Source organism: Zea mays, chromosome 1 (genome assembly GCF_902167145.1).
Source record: "Zea mays cultivar B73 chromosome 1, Zm-B73-REFERENCE-NAM-5.0, whole genome shotgun sequence".
NCBI classification, from domain to species: domain Eukaryota; kingdom Viridiplantae; phylum Streptophyta; class Magnoliopsida; order Poales; family Poaceae; genus Zea; species Zea mays.
In genome coordinates, this window is record NC_050096.1 from 305,374,825 (window position 1) to 305,395,531 (window position 20,707).

The 20,707-nt window shown below is 49.2% G+C and overlaps 1 protein-coding gene and 1 pseudogene across 3 annotated transcripts; both read left to right on the forward strand.

Moving 5' to 3' along the window:
* The first annotated feature begins 7,525 nt into the window (after positions 1-7,525).
* LOC100273115 (uncharacterized) lies at positions 7,526-11,897 on the forward strand. Of its 2 annotated transcripts, none has more exons than NM_001365883.1 (8): positions 7,526-7,820; positions 7,928-7,968; positions 8,831-8,960; positions 9,048-9,253; positions 10,208-10,378; positions 10,972-11,022; positions 11,109-11,276; positions 11,501-11,897. In NM_001365883.1, the coding sequence occupies exons 1-8, from the start codon at positions 7,739-7,741 to the stop codon at positions 11,504-11,506; spliced, it is 855 nt and encodes a 284-aa protein (NP_001352812.1). In that variant the 5' UTR covers positions 7,526-7,738; the 3' UTR covers positions 11,507-11,897. The 2 variants fall into 2 exon arrangements, 1 of the variants encoding a protein (NP_001352812.1); NR_158548.1 differs by having other exon boundaries at positions 7,722-7,820; positions 9,976-10,378; positions 11,501-11,894.
* A 379-nt stretch (positions 11,898-12,276) lies between these two features.
* Positions 12,277-14,171, forward strand: LOC114574136 (uncharacterized; annotated as a pseudogene). The gene is made up of 3 exons (NR_161451.1): positions 12,277-13,382; positions 13,472-13,632; positions 13,711-14,171. The product of NR_161451.1 is annotated as an uncharacterized protein (transcript).
* Positions 14,172-20,707: the final 6,536 nt, after the last annotated feature.

Below are 20,707 nucleotides of genomic sequence, written 5' to 3' on the forward strand. Positions count from 1 at the left end.
TGCCATATGTAATTATTGCAGCAATGAACAGTAGCAATTCTAGAACATGTAAACATGTAAAATAGCTACTCAGATCCATTTTATAATTAAACATGGCTTGCAGATGAAGAAGGCAGATTAAACTAATAAACATGATTGTTTATCTCAAAATATTGCTCTCCAAAATAGCGGGTTGCTGCACTAAACAGCCCTCCAACGCTAAGTGGTGATCAAAGATCCTCGACTAACGTGACAGTCCTATCTTACCAAATCAGGGTTTTAGATCAAATATTATAAGCCTAGAAATCAAGCATGAATATCAAGATCAAAACAGTGTGCACAGGAATTAAGGAACAATAATGAACTTAAATAATCAGCCTGCACAATATAGTGAAATAGATGACTAGGCACAAATAATATCAATGCTGAAAATTAACAACACACTAAAACTCAGACTGTCACGTTGTCTCACTACACCGCTATCATCATTGAGCTAATAAATCCGCCCACAAATTGTGCAATCACACCCAAGTAAATAATACTAGCAGATTGCACAAAATTACTCAATAAATAAATAGAGGCAACGGGTAACTCACAGCACGTAGATTGTCTACGTGGGAAGACCAGCTCAGCGAACACGAGGTTCTGTCCCAGAAAACCAATTCCGCCGCCCACGTCCGGACCTGCACGGCGGGAGGTTGACGGAGATACTAGAGCCGCTGCCGGAGTCGAGGGAGACGTTCTCGACACCAGCCCGAGAAGAGGAACACCGCGCAGCAGGGAGCCCAAGCACCAGGCCACGGTGGACAATAATCAGAACAGACCGAACACCACACAGGCGCACGGATCGAGCAACAGGGCACAAGAGAGACACCAACGCAGCTCTACTCTCTTCCACTCCCAATCACCACTGGCAAGAATCACCACAAGAACACCAGGAACGAACAAATCGCTCCAAATCGCGACTGTAACTAAGAGGGGAAGAAGAACAGAGAAACTTGCGTCTCTGCGAGCTGGCCTGAACAGGGGGCAAGACGCTATACTTATGGAGCCGGGCGAGCAGCAGGTGGTTGCAGAGGAGCAGCGGAGAAGCCGGCCGGCCATGCGAGCAAGCCGTAGGATCCGGCTGGGCGTTGAACGCCGCCGCCACCAGGCGCTCGGCCTCATCCCTATCCGCTGAAACCGTCCGCTCCCCTCTCCTTCGCGTCCGTCGATTTCCCACGGGCATAAGCATCCGATCCCTTAGCCTCTCAGCCGCTCGCTCAACGCGCATACGCGATGGGGATAGCCCAGCCGGCTGGGCTGCTCGGCAGCGGCCTGCCAGCGGCCCAGCTCGGCTGGCATTTTTCATTTTTTTTTCAATCTGAAAATAAAAGAGAAAATCTCTCATAAATGAACAGCAATCCCCACCATTTTCACTCTTATTTTCTGATCAATGTCAATGAGCTCCCGTACTGTTTATATACTACTTTTCGGCAGAGGTACTTGTTAGGTTTGAACCAAAGCCTATCCCAGTGTACTCCAACCCTGCACGAGTAAGCGGAGGACTACGCCTTGATCCACAAACCCTAGTGTGAGAATCTTCGCACAAAAGGCACATAGTACTAGGCAGATTATCTGCTTCTCTTACGGGGCAGGGCGTTACGGTCATGCCCTTTAATATCTATTCATGAGCTCACTAGAGAGAAAACCCCATTCTCTCCTGGACTGCGACCCCACAGTCAGCTCATATAGGTGAAATCGTTAAGGAAATTCTGTAGGACAATTTCCCTGCTTATAGCATTGACTTCATTAAGAGCATATCGCTCAACCTGCCATACAGTCAGAGCACAGCAGCTCATGAGACTCTTTATCTTTTGTGCTCTTGGTTCCACAGTGCTTCGTTTCCTGGAGCCTGGATCTCGGGATCTCCGGTCACACAGGACAGTTATCCGCAGTTGAAACCGCTAACAGGGTACGAGTCCCATTCCCATGCACGCTGCTTGGATTGGCTTTTGAGCCAGCCCTTTGGTGAAAGGATCAGCAAGGTTCCTTTCAGACTTGATGTAATCTACGGTTATTACACCCGTCTCTCTAGCATGCCGACATGAATCAAGTCGTCTTCTGATATGCCTCGAGGATTTTTGGTTGTCCTTTCTACTGTTCACTTTCAGCAACACAGAAGTGTTGTCACAGTATACTAGGACAGCCGGTATCGGCTTTGCTAGCATTGGAAGGTCTGACAATAGGTCTCTCAACCATTCAACCTCCAATGCTGCTGAATCAAGTGCAACTAATTCAGCCTCCTTGGTGGAACGTGTCGACACTGATTGTTTAGACGATCTCCATGACACGGCCCCACCAGCTGAAGTGAACACATAGCCACTTGTAGACTTCATTTGATCCGAGTCAGAGATCCAGTTTGCATCACTGAATCCTTCAAGTACTGACGGAAATCCGGTATATTTAATACCAAGATTCATCGCTCCCTTCAAATACCGAAGCACTCTGTACAAGGCTACCCAGTGTCTATCTCCTGGACTGGCCGAATAACGAGCCAGTCTGCATACTGCATATGAGATATCTGGTCTAGTTGCACTGCTCAGGTACATGAGAGATCCGATGATCTGCGAATATAGTAGCTGGTTCACAGGCTCGCCTTCATATTTACTGAGCGTGTAGGATGGATCATAGGGCGTGGTGACTGGTTTACAGTCCATATGTCCAAAGCGAGTCAGGACCTTTTCCACATAATGGGATTGTGACAAAGTAATCCCATCCTCACCCTTTATCAACTTGATGTTCAGTATAACATCAGCTTCACCCAAGTCCTTCATATCAAAGTTCTTGGAGAGGAATAATTTTGTCTCCATGATAGCCTCCAAATCGGTCCCAAATATCAATATGTCATCAACGTATAAACACATGATGACACCTTTGCCCCCAGAGAAGCGATAATACACACACTTGTCGGCTTCGTTTACACAAAACCCGACAGTGGACAGAGTATTATTAAACTTCTCATGCCATTGTCTGGGAGCTTGTTTAAGACCGTATAAGGATTTAATCAAGCGACACACTTTGCTCTCTTGTCCTTTAACCACAAATCCTTCTGGTTGCTGCATATAAATTTCCTCTTCCAGCTCTCCATTTAGGAATGCTGTCTTTACGTCCATTTGATGGACAAGAAGTTTAAAAGCAGCTGCCAGCGCTAAAAGCACACGGATTGTGGGCAATCGAGCCACCGGAGAATAAGTATCAAAATAATCCTCCTCTTTCTTTTGAGTAAAACCCTTAGCCACAAGACGGGCCTTGTACTTTTCAATAGTACCATCGGGTCTCCTCTTCCTCCTAAAGATCCATTTGCAGCCCACAGGCTTGCAACCAGTTGGGAGATCAGTTATCTCCCAAGTTTCGTTCGAGATGATTGAATCCATCTCGCTACGGACAGCCTCCCTCCAGTACTCTGCATCCGGAGATGTATATGCCTCTGTGAGGGAGCGTGGTTCTTCATCCACTAGATAAATAATATAATCATCACCCAGAGACTTTTCAGTCCTTTGTCTCTTACTCCTCCTTAACTCCAAATCTGGAGTCTGGTCATGGACACTCGAGGGCAGAGAATCTGTCCGAGATGGACCATCTGGGGCTACTACTTCCTTATCCCGCATAGGGAAGATGCTCTCAAAGAATGTCACATCCCGAGACTCCATTATTACATTTACAGCGATTTCGCTTGTCTCGGAATGGACCACTAGAAATCTATAAGCTGCACTGTTATGTGCATAACCCAGGAAGACACAGTCTACGGTCTTAGGGCCTAGCTTTCTCTTCTTCGGCAACGGGACATTCACCTTTGCAAGGCAGCCCCAAGTTCGAAGATGCGAAAGATCTGGCTTCCTTCCTTTAAATCCTTCATAGGGTGTGGCCTCACGGTTGCGAGGCGGCACCCTGTTCAGGACATAGCATACTGTGAGTACTGCCTCGCCCCACCATATGTCAGGCATCCCCGAACTTTGCAACAAAGCATTAGCTAAGTCACACACCGTTCGGTTCTTCCTTTCAGCTACCCCATTTGACTGAGGTGAATAAGGAGCAGTGGTTTCATGAATGATTCCACACTCTTTGCAGTACTCATCAAAAAGGTTGGAAAGGTATTCACCTCCTCTATCAGACCGTAACCTTTTAATTTTCTTGTCTAGCTGGTTTTCAACTTCAGTCTTATAGATCTTAAAGTGTTCTAGTGCCTCATCTTTAGTTCTGAGTAAGTAAATATAACAGAACCTGGTAGCATCATCTATCAAGGTAAGAAAGTATCTTTTACCGCCTTTTGTGATTATACCATTCATCTCACAGATATCTGAGTGAATTAGTTCTAAAGGAGTGGTACTTCTGCCTTCAACCGTATGAAACGGTTTTCTAGGCTGCTTGGCTTGCACACAAATACCACATTTTACACCTTTAACATGTTTATATTCAGGAATTAAAGACATGTCACTTAATCTCTTAATGGCCTCAAAATTCACATGACACAAACGGGAATGCCATATATTATTAATGGAATCGTTATTACAGACCACATTAACATGGTAAGAAGAATGATTATTCAAAACAGAAAGACGGAACAAACCGCCTGACTCATATGACTTTCCAACAAAAGTACCAAACTTAGACAAGACCACTTTATTAGACTCAAACACTAATTTGAGACCCTGTCGACATAGCAGCGACACTGATATGAGGTTCCGGCTCATCGATGGCACATAGAGTACGTCCTTCAGCACGAGCGTCTTTCCTGAAGTTAACTTCAGGTAGACCTGTCCAGTACCTCGAACTGCTGCCGGAACACCATTTCCCATCAAGACTGGTGCGCTGCTGAATCCCTGGAATGAAGAGAACATGGATCGATCAGCACAAATATGAACAGTAGCACCGGAATCCATCCACCAGTCATCTGATGGACTTGCCATAAAGGCCTGAGGTGCATACCCTGGGGTGGAGTTAACCACCACGTTCCCTTCTTTGCGCTGAGGTGGAGGACCTTTTCCCTTCCTAAGTTTGCACCTCCGAGCTGTATGCCCGGAGACACCACAAACGTAGCAGATAAAGTCCTCCTTTTTCTTCTTCATCTTTTTGGACTTAGGTTGGTTCATATTCTTCTGTGGAGAGTTCTTCTTCTTCTTCTTCTGGAATTTTCTATCTCCACCCTTCTCAACAACGTGAGCCTGGAGTTGCTGGGATGGCTTGTTACTGGACCTTGCACGCTCTTCCACATTTATCGCAGCTGACAACTCAGTGAGAGTCATTTGCTTCTTCATGTGGCGGCGTGAAGTCACAAAGTCTCGCCAAGAAGGCGGGAGCTTTGCCAGTATTGCATTCACCTGAAAACTGTCTGGTAGGACGCAACCATATTGGACCAAGTCCCTAACAAGGAGTTGAATCTCCTGTAGCTGCTCCATAACAGACCTTCCCTCAACCATTTTATAGTTGAGGTAGTTTTCCGTTGTGAATGACTCATTGCCATTGTCAACTTCAGAGAACTCGTTCTCAAGTTCAGTCCATAGACCCTTGGCGGAGGTAAAACCAGAGTATACGTCAAATAAGCGGTTCGACAAGACGTTCAGCAGACGAGACAAGCATGCCTCATTGGCTTCGTCCCACTTGGCCTTCTCCGCTAGTGCGGCGGCCTTCGCTGCATCATCAGCATTATCTGATGCAGCCTCGGGAACAGCCGACGTCACTACCCAAAATAATTTTAGGTCAGTGAGCCACATGCGAGTCTTAATCTGCCAGCGCTTAAAGCTAGCGCCGTCGAACGCTTCAGGCTTAATGACATCAGAACTGGAGGCCATAATACGGGTTGGTTTTCTGGATTGTTGTAAATTTAGAGAAATAAGTGACATGCTTTCTACATATTTAAACAGATTAAATATTCTAATTCCGAATAAAACAAGCATATAACTCAGACAAATGCCATATGTAATTATTGCAGCAATGAACAGTAGCAATTCTAGAACATGTAAACATGTAAAATAGCTACTCAGATCCATTTTATAATTAAACATGGCTTGCAGATGAAGAAGGCAGATTAAACTAATAAACATGATTGTTTATCTCAAAATATTGCTCTCAAAATAGCGGGTTGCTGCACTAAACAGCCCTCCAACGCTAAGTGGTGATCAAAGATCCTCGACTAACGTGACAGTCCTATCTTACCAAATCAGGGTTTTAGATCAAATATTATAAGCCTAGAAATCAAGCATGAATATCAAGATCAAAACAGTGTGCACAGGAATTAAGGAACAATAATGAACTTAAATAATCAGCCTGCACAATATAGTGAAATAGATGACTAGGCACAAATAATATCAATGCTGAAAATTAACAACACACTAAAACCCAGACTGTCACGTTGTCTCACTACACCGCTATCATCATTGAGCTAATAAATCCGCCCACAAATTGTGCAATCACACCCAAGTAAATAATACTAGCAGATTGCACAAAATTACTCAATAAATAAATAGAGGCAACGGGTAACTCACAACACGTAGATTGTCTACGTGGGAAGACCAGCTCAGCGAACACGAGGTTCTGTCCCAGAAAACCAATTCCGCCGCCCACGTCCGGACCTGCACGGCGGGAGGTTGACGGAGATACTAGAGCCGCTGCCGGAGTCGAGGGAGACGTCCTCGACACCAGCCCGAGAAGAGGAACACCGCGCAGCAGGGAGCCCAAGCACCAGGCCACGGTGGACAATAATCAGAACAGACCGAACACCACACAGGCGCACGGATCGAGCAACAGGGCACAAGAGAGCCACCAACGCAGCTCTACTCTCTTCCACTCCCAATCACCACTGGCAAGAATCACCACAAGAACACCAGGAACGAACAAATCGCTCCAAATCGCGACTGTAACTGAGAGGGGAAGAAGAACAGAGAAACTTGCGTCTCTGCGAGCTGGCCTGAACAGGAGGCAAGACGCTATACTTATGGAGCCGGGCGAGCAGCAGGTGGTTGCAGAGGAGCAGCGGAGAAGCCGGCCGGCCATGCGAGCAAGCCGTAGGATCCGGCTGGGCGTTGAACGCCGCCGCCACCAGGCGCTCGGCCTCATCCCTATCCGCTGAAACCGTCCGCTCCCCTCTCCTTCGCGTCCGTCGATTTCCCACGGGCATAAGCATCCGATCCCTTAGCCTCTCAGCCGCTCGCTCAACGCGCATACGCGATGGGGATAGCCCAGCCGGCTGGGCTGCTCGGCAGCGGCCTGCCAGCGGCCCAGCTCGGCTGGCATTTTTCATTTTTTTTTCAATCTGAAAATAAAAGAGAAAATCTCTCATAAATGAACAGCAACCCTATTTAATATGAGGTCTCTTGAGAGTTGAGAGGTCTCTAAAGGGCTAAGTGAAAAAACACACAAGACAGTCTCTTCGTGATACATGATCTCATGATTATACCATGCAATCTTTTAATCCTCTCTTATATTTGGAAGTTGTACATTGCCCTTAGAGGTGTAGAGATTAATAGCTGTCAACTTTATTGAAAGGAGCTTCGGGTCGGTGACAACAGAAAAAAAACATTTGGGTCGTCGAGTTTGGGTCCGAACAAAAAATGAGCCCAACGGCACCACCGGGACCGGGACCGACTGGAGACACTGCTTGCAATTGCGCCACGCCCGCCACGCCGCCAGGCCGCCACTAGGGTTTTTCGGAGCCTCGTCATCGTCTCCGACCCCGTGTCTCCGAACAACATCGCGCGGCCGCCGCCTCCTCCCAGTCGCCATGGTCAGGCTCACCGCTGACCTGATATGGAAGAGCCCGCACTTCTTCAACGCCGTCAAGGAGCGCGAGCTCGACCTCCGAGGTTTGCCCACTCCCTTCCTTCCTCCACCTGTTAGATCTAGGGTTATGTGTTATTCTCTTCGAAAGCTCACGGCCCTTGCTCTTCCTCCTCCTCCAACTTCGCTGCAGGCAACAAGATCGCCGTCATCGAGAATGTCGGAGCCACCGAGGTGAGAGCTCCCCCCGCGACCTGATATGCTCTTCCTTTATGCATATATGTATCAGCAAACAACCTGCGAGATCAAATTGTTCGGCGCACGCTGCCTTGTAGTTTATGTTCTTAGCATGGGTTCGTTTCGATTTCTTTTGAAGTTAACGTTAGTATGATATTCTGTCGGACTGTCACGGCCACTTTCACTCAGTTCTGTTTTCACGGCGGTTTGTAAAATCCAGGAGGCTCGAAGTAAATGGGTTTTGCTTCTCGAAGTGAATATTGGATAGCAAATGTTTTGTCCTAGTGGATGCAATGTTTAGGAAAGTGTGAACATTTGGTTGGTGGGATTTATCTTCTACATCAGCATACTGCTTGAGATGATCAATCTCGATGCTCAGATCAACCATCTTAGAATGTGAGGGCTTTGTACATAGTAGAGTTCTATCTTTTAGTGGTGAACGCGGATGCATGCTACACCATTGGAATTACTACTTGATTTTTTTCTTACCAGGCCAAGCATTTTTTTTTGTTATGTATATGCATACCTGCGTTCTTCCATTGAAACTGATAAAGTGAGAGGTCGTCTAAAGTTCTGGATCAGTACTGATTTGCATCCTCTGTTTTATTTGATTCGAGGGTACTGTAAAGCGCCAATGTAATTGTGTGTTATTATAGTGACCAATCCTATTTATGTTGGTCTGGTTGGTCCACATCTCGGTGATTTCATTTAGTGGCATATCAATGACTTGATATAATGCTATTCGAATCAGTTGAACTGGAATAGTAAATTTTAAATCTTATTTAGAATGGTATTTAGTTGTTTGGGTTCCTTCTCTAGCCTTTCTTAACACCATCTATATTCACTCTCTCTCTAACAGGACCAGTTTGACACAATTGACTTGTCGGATAATGAGATTGTCAAGCTTGAAAACTTCCCATACTTGAATCGTCTTGGCACTCTACTAGTTAATAATAACAGAATCACACGTATCAATCCCAATCTTGGCGGTAAGAACTCCTGTATTCTCAGCACTTGTTTTCTGACTCCCACATTTGCTCCATGCTTCACCTTTTTTCTTGTTTTTTTCCATGCAGAGTTTTTGCCAAAGCTGCATACGCTGGTGCTCACGAATAATCGTCTGACAAATCTTGCAGAGATTGATCCCCTGGCATCTCTTCCAAAGCTACAATTCCTTAGCTTACTGGATAATACTGTAACTAAGCAGCCAGATTACAGGCTGTATGTGATCCATAAATTGAAGCATTTGCGTTTGCTGGATTTCAAGAAAGTGAAACAACAGGTGAGCAATATCTTTTGGCGTATAAAGACGTTGAAATGTTAACGTTTGCATTCATTTTTAGCTTTATGAGCATCTGTCACACATTTTTTGCATTGCCGTCAACTTCTGTCTTCATTGCTTATCTGTAGTTCATTATTCTCATTAATCCATCAATCTGGCACTGATGGTTTTTAAAATTAGCCCTTAGTTGTTTAGTGTTTGCTTTAGTTCCGGTACAACAAATGATATTTGTTTCTATTTTGGTTTATGATGAGCGGTTGACACTAATTGCCTACTGAAGTATTTTGCATAAAATCCATTGTTAAGACTTAAGATTGCATGTTCTGCTTTTGCAACATATGGCATCAAGAGGAATTTAAAACTATTAGTGCCGCGATCAGCAAGCTGCAATCTTATGTGGTTTGACTTGCTGATGTGCTATAACTGACTGAAGCATGCTTTAGTTAAAGTCCATTTGATAAAGGGGGGCATATATAATGCAAACCACCACCTATTGTGCTAATTATTTTTGATAAAAGTTAGTTCCTTAAACAAGGAATTCATCTGATAATGTGTTACATTCACCCTTTCAGCGCTCTCTACATGTTTATATTTGTGCGAACATGACTAGGAGTCTTAGCTAATTTATGTTCAGCTACATTTATCGTCACATTTTTTTAGAAAACATAAACCTAGACAAAACCTGCATCGCTGCTTGATTAGTGTGATTTATTCCCCCACAGGTTTGTTCATTTCCTTTGGAATGGCTCCAAAATATGTTTTGGGATGGACCCCAGAAGTGCTGGGCTGCTGGCAGCAAAAGAGACAAACAAGCAACTCTTTTGACTTTGGATTTTCACGAATTAGATGCATTAACACCATGGAATGCTTTGTCTGGCATGTTTTCCATTATCCAGTCTGCAAATGTTGCTTTTATTTCTGATTTTCTTGGGAGATTTTTTTTTTGCTTTGTAGGAGAGAGTTGCGGCAGCGAAAAAGTTCCACTCAAAGGAAGCAGAGGAAGAGGCAAAGAAGGTGCCTGCCAAAACGTTTACTCCTGGTCTGCCTGATGCTCAGGACATCACAATGGAGCCACAAGGTCCTAAAGTAGTTGCTCCAACTCCTGAACAAATCACAGCTATCAAGGTACATGCATTTTCACGTAATATTATGAAGACAGTGTGTTCATGTCCCCACAAGTTCATCGAGAATCCTGTTAGGTGGTATGAGTGACACTCCTCAGATAGCCAGATCTTTGGGCTAAGGTTAAAAAAAATCTCCTTGTTCGTCCCATGTCAAAGTACAGGTCTAAGATCTGGTTTGGTAGCGCTTGTTCTCACATGGGCTATGGCGCCACTGTGTATGGGTGGGACAGTGGTTCGGGGTTTTTCTCGCTCTCGCTATGTGTAAGAAGGTCTTCTTAGGGTTTGTTCGTTTTGCTCTCAATCCATGTGGATTGAGTGGGTTTCAATCCCAAACAAGTCAAAATCTTTCATAATTTTTTCCAATCCCATTCAATCCACATGGGATAGGAATAACCGAACAAGGCCTTATTATTGCAATACCTGGGAGCTGTCTTACCCCTGTAGGTCGAGTTTTTTTTGCTTGGTTTTGCATTGAAAAAAAATGTTTCTAAATCTTTTCCTAGATTGCTCAGTATTCTCTTGGTGTTCCCGTTGTATGTTTAAACCAATAGATCTACTTGTTTTATCCGCTAACAAACTGTTATACGTTTGTAGGCTGCTATTGCAAATGCCCACACTCTCGAGGAAGCTGCAAGGCTAGAACAGGTAATGTCCTATGGCTTTGTTGTTTGTTCTCATGCCTTTTGCAGCTTTGGCTACTTACAATGTACTTATATCTTCTTTGTGCTCAGGTACTAAGCACTGGCCAAGTTCCTGCTGAATTTGCAGTGCCCAGGCCCGATGCAAACATGGCCGAAGCTTCAGATGGAGCCGAGAAGATGGACACAGATGGTGAGAACCAAGAGGGCGGTGAGGCTGATGGGCAGAAACAAGGCGAAGGAAGCACCCCAATTCAGGAGGTAATGACCGACTCCGACCTGGATACTAAGACCTTGTTCGTTTACATCGGATTGCACCCGGAATCGTTCCGGTTAATCAAAGTTTATATAAATTAGAGAAGCAATCCGGCTCGGAATCGTTCCGACCCACCAATCCGACGTAAACGAACAAGGCCTTAATAATTTGGTTTCCGTATGGTTAGTGGTTTCTCATTCCACACCTCTGCTTCTCCGCATCCTGGCAGGATTGAAGTCATGGTGACATGGGCTGGGTCATCCATTGTCTGAGTTAGGTTTGCCAGTTTTCGTGGGGGTGCAGGAAAGAGCTAGAGCCTTGTTGCCGCAGAACTCCCCCTCTATGGATCGCATGTGGATGCTAACAAGATTCTTGCTTATTTTTGCAGTAGATGGTACTGAGAACAGAATCAGATGTTGTAAACTATACATACAGTCGTGCATGTTGCCGAATGGACCATTGTTTCGGTCGTAGCGCTTGTGTCGGTGCCTGACTGCAGTCTGCAGAGCGAGATGTCGCCCTGCCGCCTATCCTTTTCTCGGAGTGCTTTATTACAAGTTTGAGTGATGGATCCTGTTGAGTTGAGGCGGATGATCGTCATCTATTGCTGGATGTTTCGTTTTTTTCTTTCTTGTATCGTTTTGTATACGTGCAATTGTAGTCAATGGTTGGACTTGTCTTGTAGGCCGTCTACTATGATTGTCCAAACAAACTGGCACTGCCTAGCAACCATTGTAGGCTAGCGTATCAGCTCTCTGCCCCTGCGCTTTCTTAGTAACCTAATGGAATCATACTCTGCTCCTTTCTTTCTTAGGAATCAGAGATGTAGTAGAGTTGGAGTTAGATGTGATGCATTATTCATGCACGAATCCTCGCTGCGCTTTGCGATTCGCATGATGTCTGAATCAAACCAACCTTAGATTAGAATCCCATCCAATCACCCACCCCACCAATTCCAAAACCCCGCCCCCTCCGTCGCCTTTTCCCCTTCCGCACCGCGCGCTACGCCTCGCGACGCCATTTTCCCCCGGCGATGCCTCCTCCTCCTCCTCCTCCTCCGCCTCCTTCCACCGACTCGCACGCGGCGCTGCTGCACTCGATCAGCACCCTCGCTTCATACAGCGATACCCTCGCCGACTTCCTAGATCAGTGGAACTCCGTCATCCTCGACGTCGCCTCCATCGGCGCCACGTTCGCTGCCCTATTCCCGGGCCCCGGTTCCGACCCTAAACCCTACCATCCCGCGCCGGAGCCGGACAGGGAGCCCGAGCCCCCTCTCGCGCCACAGCCTGAACCCGGACCCAATGCCGCGCCGGCGCCCGAGCCGCGGTGGGAGCGGGAGCCCAGTCCCTCCCCGGGCCCCGGTTCCGACCCTAAACCCTACCTCCCCGCCCCCGCGCCGGAGCCGGACAGGGAACCCGAGCCCACTCTCGCACCGCCACAGTCTGAACCCGGACTCAATGCCGCGGCGGCGCCAGAGCCGCGGTGGGAGCGGGAGCCCAGTCCCTCCCCGGAGCCCGCACCCGCGCCCAACCCCGACCGCGAGCGCAAGGACGGCGGAGGCGCAGGCGCCGCATCCGCGGCGGACCTCGAGCACAGGTGCAAGCAGATGAACTGCGGGGGCGTCCGCCGCTTCGTCATCGTCCACTTGCGGGACGGCGGCGGCGAGTGGCTGCGCCAGGTGGTGCCGGGCGCGCTGCGGCGCGCCCCGGACCCCGCCGCGCTCGTTTTCCACGCCGTCGGCCGCTACTACATCCGCGCCGAGAGCCCCGACGCGGAGGCCGCGTGCGCGCTCCTCCTCGAGCTGTACGTGCGCGCCGGGTGCCCGCGCCTCCGCCGGGGCCGGGGGAGCGAGGCGGCGGAGCTGCTGCTGCGGCAGGAGGCCCGCGAGGCCGCGCTCACGTGGCGCAGCCGCCTCCTGCGCGTCAGCGGCGCGGTCGGCGACGCGCCCGGCGCCGCGGGCGCCCGCGGCCTCGCTCTCTTCATGGCTGCCTTCGGCGTGCCCGCCGAGTTCCCGGCGCAGGAGCTCTGCGACCTTGTCGACGCTGCCCAAGCCTCGGCCTGCGTCCAGGTGCTCAAGGCCTCCAAACTCTTCGCCAAGAAGATGCGGGGTGAGCAAAACCAAGTTGGACCTTCCCCCCTCTTCTTCTTCTCAACAGTCGACCCTGATCCTTTTTTTCTCTCTCTCTCGGGATTGCAGATGTCGTTATCGAAATGATAAACAAGGCCATGTACCTTCAGGCGATGCGCATCATCCTCGTATTCGAATTCCAGGAAGCTTTCCCTCTTGCACCAACACTCGCTCTCATCATCGAGAAACTTGAGCACGACACGAAAGACGAGAACGAGGGGCAGGCATCGGTATGTTTCTCATCTTTCCTGCCCTGCACCACATTTGTCAAAGAAGCAGACTTACATTGGTGCATGGTTCTGCACCAGGAGCGCGATGAGGACGACTTGGCTCTTTTGAGTTCAATATCCAAATGCATGGAGGATCACAAGCTATCTCCCTCAGAATTCACTACCTTTGCTGCCAAGATTGCGCTGCTGGAAGAGCGTGTTGGGAAGGCAAGACGACAAGCCTGTAGTACAGGAGCTAAGCGGAAGAGACCAGAGGAGTGTGTCGAGTAGAATGCTCCCTGAAGCGAAGTTCAGTTTCACTGTCACGTAGAATTTTCCTCACAAAATAGTTGTAACTCTCCAGATTGTATGCAGACTAACCTTCACATGTTCCAGTCTTACAGACATGTACTACCTCTCTCGAATATTTGTCACCCGCTAGTTTATTTTTAAATAAACTAAACCGTGACAAATAAAAAAGAACGGATAGAGTAGGAAGTATTTCTGATATATATATCCTGAACTCAAACAACAAGGATACATCATGTGGATTTCTGAACATCAGTTGGGAGATCAGTTTGAGTTGCCCTGATATAAATACATCATAAATGTTTTTATTTTTTTGGACCCGTCTGATTTATTTCTCATCAGCATTTCTCATCATCATTCTTATTGAATCCGAAACAGGAGCAGCCCTTCGAATCTTGGGACGCTGATCGCCTGTACGTGTTTGCAATAGAGCTATATCTACCGGTCTTTGCATCCAACGCTTCTCCTGCCTCACTAACAAAATTACGTGCACTTCAGCAAGCCGAAACAATCGAAACAGACACAGCCCAGAACATTGCATAGCGTACAGAGTTAGGGCACCACTACTCTGTTTTGCCGCCGAAATTAAATAACCCTAATTTGGGAACCTCAATTTACCAAGGAATTTTAATTTTCCTTTGAAATACTTTAAAAAAATAGAAATCCTTTGAAAAATTGGGGTTCCCAAACTAGCCCTAAACAAAACAAAGCAAACTACGAGACAACAACAGGAAGAGGAGATGAGTTGAAGGGACTCTCCCCGTTCTATCCCAGAGATCAAGTTCTGCCCACAAGATGGGCAAGGCAAATGCAGAGCATAATGGTTCCAAAAATGTAAGTGGTGATACCTTCATAATTTCTTTTTTCACAACAATATGAGACCACAGAGTTATTTGTTGTACTATATCACTTCCTGTTTACAAGTAAACTAACTACTTGTCGGGGACCATAATTAGGGGTACCCTCAAAGCTCCTAATTCTCAGCTGGTAACCCCATCAGCACAAAGCTGCAAAGGCCTGATGGGTGCGATTAAGTCAGAGATCGGTCCATTCGAGGGACTCGATCACGCCTCGCCCAAGCCTAGCCTCGGGCAAGGGCAGCCGACCCCAGAGGATCTCCGTCTCGCCCGAGCCCCCCCTCCAGCAACGAATACATTTCCGGCTCGCCCGAGGCCCTGTCTTCGTCAAGAAGCAACCCTGACCGAATCGCCGCGCCGACCGACCAAATCGCAGAAGCATTTAATGCAAAGGTGGCCTGACACCTTTATCCTAACGCGCGCCCTTCAGTCGACAGAGCCGAAGTGATCGCAGTCACTTCGCCGCTCCACTGACCGACCTGACAGAAGTACAGCGCCGCCTGCGCCGCACCGACTGCGGTGCCACTTGACAGAGTGAGGCTGACAGGCAGTCAGGCCCGACCTCAGGCGCCTTAGGAAGCTCCGCTCCGCCCGACACAGGGCTCGGACTTGGGCTCAGCCCCGGAAGACGGCGAACTCCGCTCCGCCCGACCCAGGGCTCGGACTCGGGCTAAGCCCCGGAAGACGACGAACTCCGCTCCGCCCGACCCAGGGCTCGGACTCGGGCTAAGCCCCGGAAGACGGCGAACTCCGCTCCGCCCGACCCAGGGCTCGGACTCAGGCTAAGCCCCGTAAGACGACGAACTCCGCTCCGCCCGACCCAGGGCTCGGACTTAGGCTCAGCCCCAGAAGACGACGAACTCCGCTTCGCCCGACCCCAGGGCTCGGACTCAGCCCTGGCCTCAGCCGACGGTCTCCGCCTCGCCCGACCCAGGGGCTCGGACTCGACCACGGCCACGGAAGACAGACTCGACCTCGACCTCGGAGGAGCCTCCACATCGCCCAACCTAGGGCGCGGGCCGGCCACGTCAACGGGAGGCGCCATCATTACCCTGCCCCAAGCTGACTCAGGCTACGGGGAACAAGACCGGCGTCCCATCTGGCTCGCTCCGCCAGATAGGCCATGATGGCGCCCCGCACGCTCCGTGACGACAGCAGCTCTTCGCCCCCTTACGGAAGCAAGAGAACGTCAGCAAGGACTCGACAACCCCGACAGCTGTCCCTCCGCCAGGCTCCGGCGCTCCTCCGACGGCCACGACATCACATGATGGCGTGTACTTAGGGCGCTAGCTCCCCTCCGCTAGACACGTAGCACTCTGCTACACCCCCCATTGTACACCTGGATCCTCTCCTTATGCCTATAAAAGGAAGGACCAGGGCCCTCTTAGAGAGGGTTGGCCGCGCGGGGACGAGGACGAGACAGGCGCTCGCTTGAAGCCGCTCGCTCCCTCTCCCGCGTGGACGCTTGTAACCCCCTACTGCAAGCGCACCCGACCTGGGCACGGGACGAACACGAAGGCCGCGGGATTTCCACCTCTCTCACGCCTGTCTCCGGCCACCTCACTTCCCCCCTTCGCGCTCGGCCTCGCGTCGACCCATCTGGGCTGGGGCACGCGGCGACATTCACTCGTCGGCCCAGGGACCCCCCGGTCTCGAAACGCCGACAGTTGGCGCGCCAGGTAGGGGCCTGCTGCGTGTTGACGAACAGCTTCCCGTCAAGTTCCAGATGGCCAGTCTCCAGCAACCTCTCCGGCCCGGGACGGTGCTCCGTTTCGGGAGCCTTGAGTTCATGTCCCTCGACGGCAGCTACGACATGATACTCCTTCCACCGCCGTGCGACAGCGATAATGGCGGCCGATAGCCCGCCCGCCAGCGGCGGAATCGACGACGTCTTCCCCGCGTGGCGGAAGAACAACATTCGAGCTCACCCCGTCCTCTCCCCCACCGACGGAGGGGGAGGCGGGGCAACCAAGGCCAAGCAGGAGGCAACGCCTCGTCGGCTGTCGAGCGAGTCGACGGCGCCAGCGCCCCAACGGGGGGCGCGTCGGGCATCGACCTCGTGTTTGAGACGAAGACGAGCGCCGTCTCCCCGCAACACGCCGATTCCGAGCAAACGGACGACGCCAGCACGCTCGCGAAAGGCTTGCTGGATGTCACCCTCGTACCTGAGACGACGGTGCAGTCAGTACCCGACGTGACTTCATCACCGCCCGTCGACCAAGAGGTACCGACCGATTCCCATCTCATGCCCCTTGGATTCAGCCTCGACCCGCCAAGCGGCTTCGCTTTGGCGGATGCTCTCGTAGAGGCGAGTCCAAACCCTCTAGGGTTTCGTATGCGGTCACCTTGGGACCGGCTGACGGACGTCTCGACCTACGGGCCCTCTGGGTCCGAGGAAGACGACGTGCCCGACTTCTGTTGGGATTTCTCTGGACTTGGCAACCCCAGTGCCATGCAGGACTTCATGACCGCATGCGACTACTGCCTTTCCGACTGTTCCGACGGTAGCCGCAGCCTCGGCAACGAGGACCGCGGCCCAAGCCGCGAATGTTTCCACGTCGATCTAGGGGGTCCCTCCGAAGGCAACCATGAAAGGGAAATGTGCCCTTGGGCTATTTCTAAGTATTTTGGTGATTTAGTGTCCAACACAAGTGCCTAAGTGTAAAAAGGTGGACAAAGCACAAATCAAGGATAAAGGTATGTTTCTTAGACTTAGTACATTATTTTATGGTCTAATGTATTGTGTCTAAGTGCTGGAAACAGAAAAAATCGAGTTAGAGAAGAGATGGTCAAGTTCAGCCAAAGTCTGCTCAGTCTGGTTTCACCGGACTGTCCGGTGGTGCACCAGACAGTGTCCGGTGCGCCAGGCTGGCTCGAGCGAAGTGGCCGCTCTCGGGAATTCACCGGCGACGTACGGCTATAATTCACCGGACTGTCCGGTGTGCACCGGACTGTCCGGTGTGCACCGGACTGTCCGGTGTGCATTGGACTGTCCGGTGTGCCAACGGTCGGCAGGGCCAACGGTCGGCCGCGCGGGACACGTGGCCGAGCCAACGGCTAGAAGGGGGCACCGGACTGTCCGGTGTGCACCGGACATGTCCGGTGCGCCAACGGCTCTCAGGCTGCCAACGGTCGACTGCGCCATTTATGGAAGGAAATCGGGCACCGGACTGTCCGGTGCGCCAGTCGACAGAATGCAAGATCAGCCTTCCTAGATTGCTCTCAACGGCTCCTAGCTGCCTTAGGGCTATAAAAGGGACCCCTAGGCGCATGGAGGAGTACACCAAGCATTCCTACAACATTCCTAAGCACCAACACCTCGATTCCACACATTTGTTTCATTGTGATAGCATATAGAGCTCTAGTGGAGTTGTGAACTCATTGAGTTGTGTTGCGAGCTCTTGTTGCGACTTGTGTGCGTGTTGACACTCTGATTCTTGTGTCTTGTGTGTGTTGCTAATCCTCCCTTGCTCTGTGCTTCTTTGTGAACTTCAAGTGTAAGGGCGAGAGGCTCCAAGTTGTGGAGATTCCTCGCAAACGGGATTGAGAAAAGCAAGCAAAACATCATGGTATTCAAGTGGGTCTTTGGACCACTTGATAGGGGTTGATTGCAACCCTCGTCCGTTGGGACGCCACAACGTGGAGTAGGCAAGCGTTGGTCTTGGCCGAACCACGGGATAACCACCGTGCCATCTCTGTGATTGATTTCTTGTGGTTATTGTGTTTTGTTGAGACTCCTCTCTAGCCACTTGGCATTTACTGTGCTGACGCTTAACCAAGTTTTTGTGGCTTAAGTTTTCAAGTTTTACAGGATCACCTATTCACCCCCCCTCTAGGTGCTCTCAATTGGTATCAGAGCCGTTCTCTTCACAAAGGGACTAACCGCCCGAAGAGATGGATCCTAAGGGGAAGGGAATCGTGATCAACGACAAAGAGAAGGAATCCTTCGTCAACGAGCCGAAGGATGACAAGCCTACCGACTCCGACTCGGGCCATAGACGGAAAGATGGGAAGAAGAAGAAGACAAGGCGCATCAAGGAAATTGTCTACTACGATGACAGCGATGAGTCTACTTCTTCCCAAAAGGACGACGACCACAACGACTACGAGAGAAGGAAACCGGTTAATTCGAACTTTTCTTTTGACTACTCTCGTATTCCGCAAAGTTCAAATTCACATTTGCTCTCCATTCCTCTCGGCAAGCCTCCACACTTTGATGGGGAGGACTACGGATTTTGGAGCCACAAAATGCGTAGTCACCTATTCTCTCTCCATCCTAGTATATGGGAGATTGTAGAGAGTGGAATGCACTTTGATAGTACAGATAGTCCCATGTTCATTAATGAGCAAATTCATAAGAATGCACAAGCTACTACTGTTCTTCTAGCTTCATTGTGTAGGGATGAATACCACAAAGTGAGCGGCTTGGATAACGCCAAGCAAATATGGGACACCCTCAAGATTTCTCATGAGGGGAACGACGTCACCTTGCTCACCAAGATGGAGTTGGTGGAGGGCGAGCTTGGACGATTCGCGATGATAAGGGGCGAGGAGCCAACCCAAACATACAACCGGCTCAAGACCCTTATCAACAAAATAAGGAGCTACGGAAGCACGCGATGGACGGACCACGACGTCGTCCGACTGATGCTAAGGTCCTTTACCGTTCTTGATCCTCATTTGGTGAATAATATTCGTGAGAATCCCAGGTACACCAAAATGTCGCCCGAAGAAGTCCTTGGAAAATTCGTAAGCGGGTGAATGATGATCAAGGAGGTGAGGTACGTGGACGACACATTGAATGGTCCAATCAACGAGCCTCAACCCCTTGCTCTCAAGGCAACAAGAAGCAAGGAGGCGCTACCTAGCAAGGTGGCACAAATTGAGGCGGCCGAACTTAATGATGAAGAGATGGCCCTCATCATCAAGAGATTCAAGACGGCGCTAAAGGGTCGCAAGGGGCAGCCAAGCAAGACCAAGACAAAGGGGAAGCACTCATGCTTCAAATGTGGTAAGCTTGGTCATTTTATTGCTAACTGTCCCGACAATGATAGTGATCAGGATCAAGGGAACAAGAGGGAGAAGAAGAAGAACTATAAGAAGGCAAAGGGCGAGGCACATCTTGGCAAGGAGTGGGATTCGGATTGCTCCTCGTCCGACTCCGACAATGAAGGACTCACCGCCACCGCCTTCAACAAGTCATCCCTCTTTCCCAACGAGCGTCACACATGCCTTATGGCAAGGGAGAAGAAGGTATGTACTCGAAACTCTACTTATGCTTCTTCAAGTGAGGACGAATCTAGTGATGAGGATGAAATAGATTATTCATGTTTATTTAAGGGCCTAGATAGAACCAAGGTAGATAAAATTAATGAATTGATTGATGCCTTGAATGATAAGAATAGGCTTTTAGAAAAACAAGAGGACTTGTTGTATGAAGAACATGACAAATTTGTAGAAGCACAAAAATCTCATGCCTTAGAAGTTAAGAGAAATGAAATGCTTTCTTGTGAATTATCTTCTTGCTATGAGACGATTTCTAGCTTAAGGAGCATTAATGATGATTTGAATGCTAAGTTAGAAATAGCTGGTAAATCAACAACTTGTGTATAAAATGTTGTTATTTGCAATAGATGTAAAGATTTTGATATTGATGCTTGTAGTGAACACATAGCTTCTATTGCAAAGTTAAATGATGAAATGGCTAGTCTTAATGCCCAACTTAAGGCTAGCAAAAGTGATTTTGATAAACTAAAATTTGCTAGGGATGCCTACACGATTGGTAGACACCCCTCAATTAAGGATGGGCTTGGCTTCAAGAGGGAAGCCAAGAACTTAACAAGCCATAAGGCTCCCGTCTCCGCCAAGGAGAAAGGGAAGGCCCCTATGGCAAGTAGTACTAAAAAGAACCATGCTTTTATGTACAATGA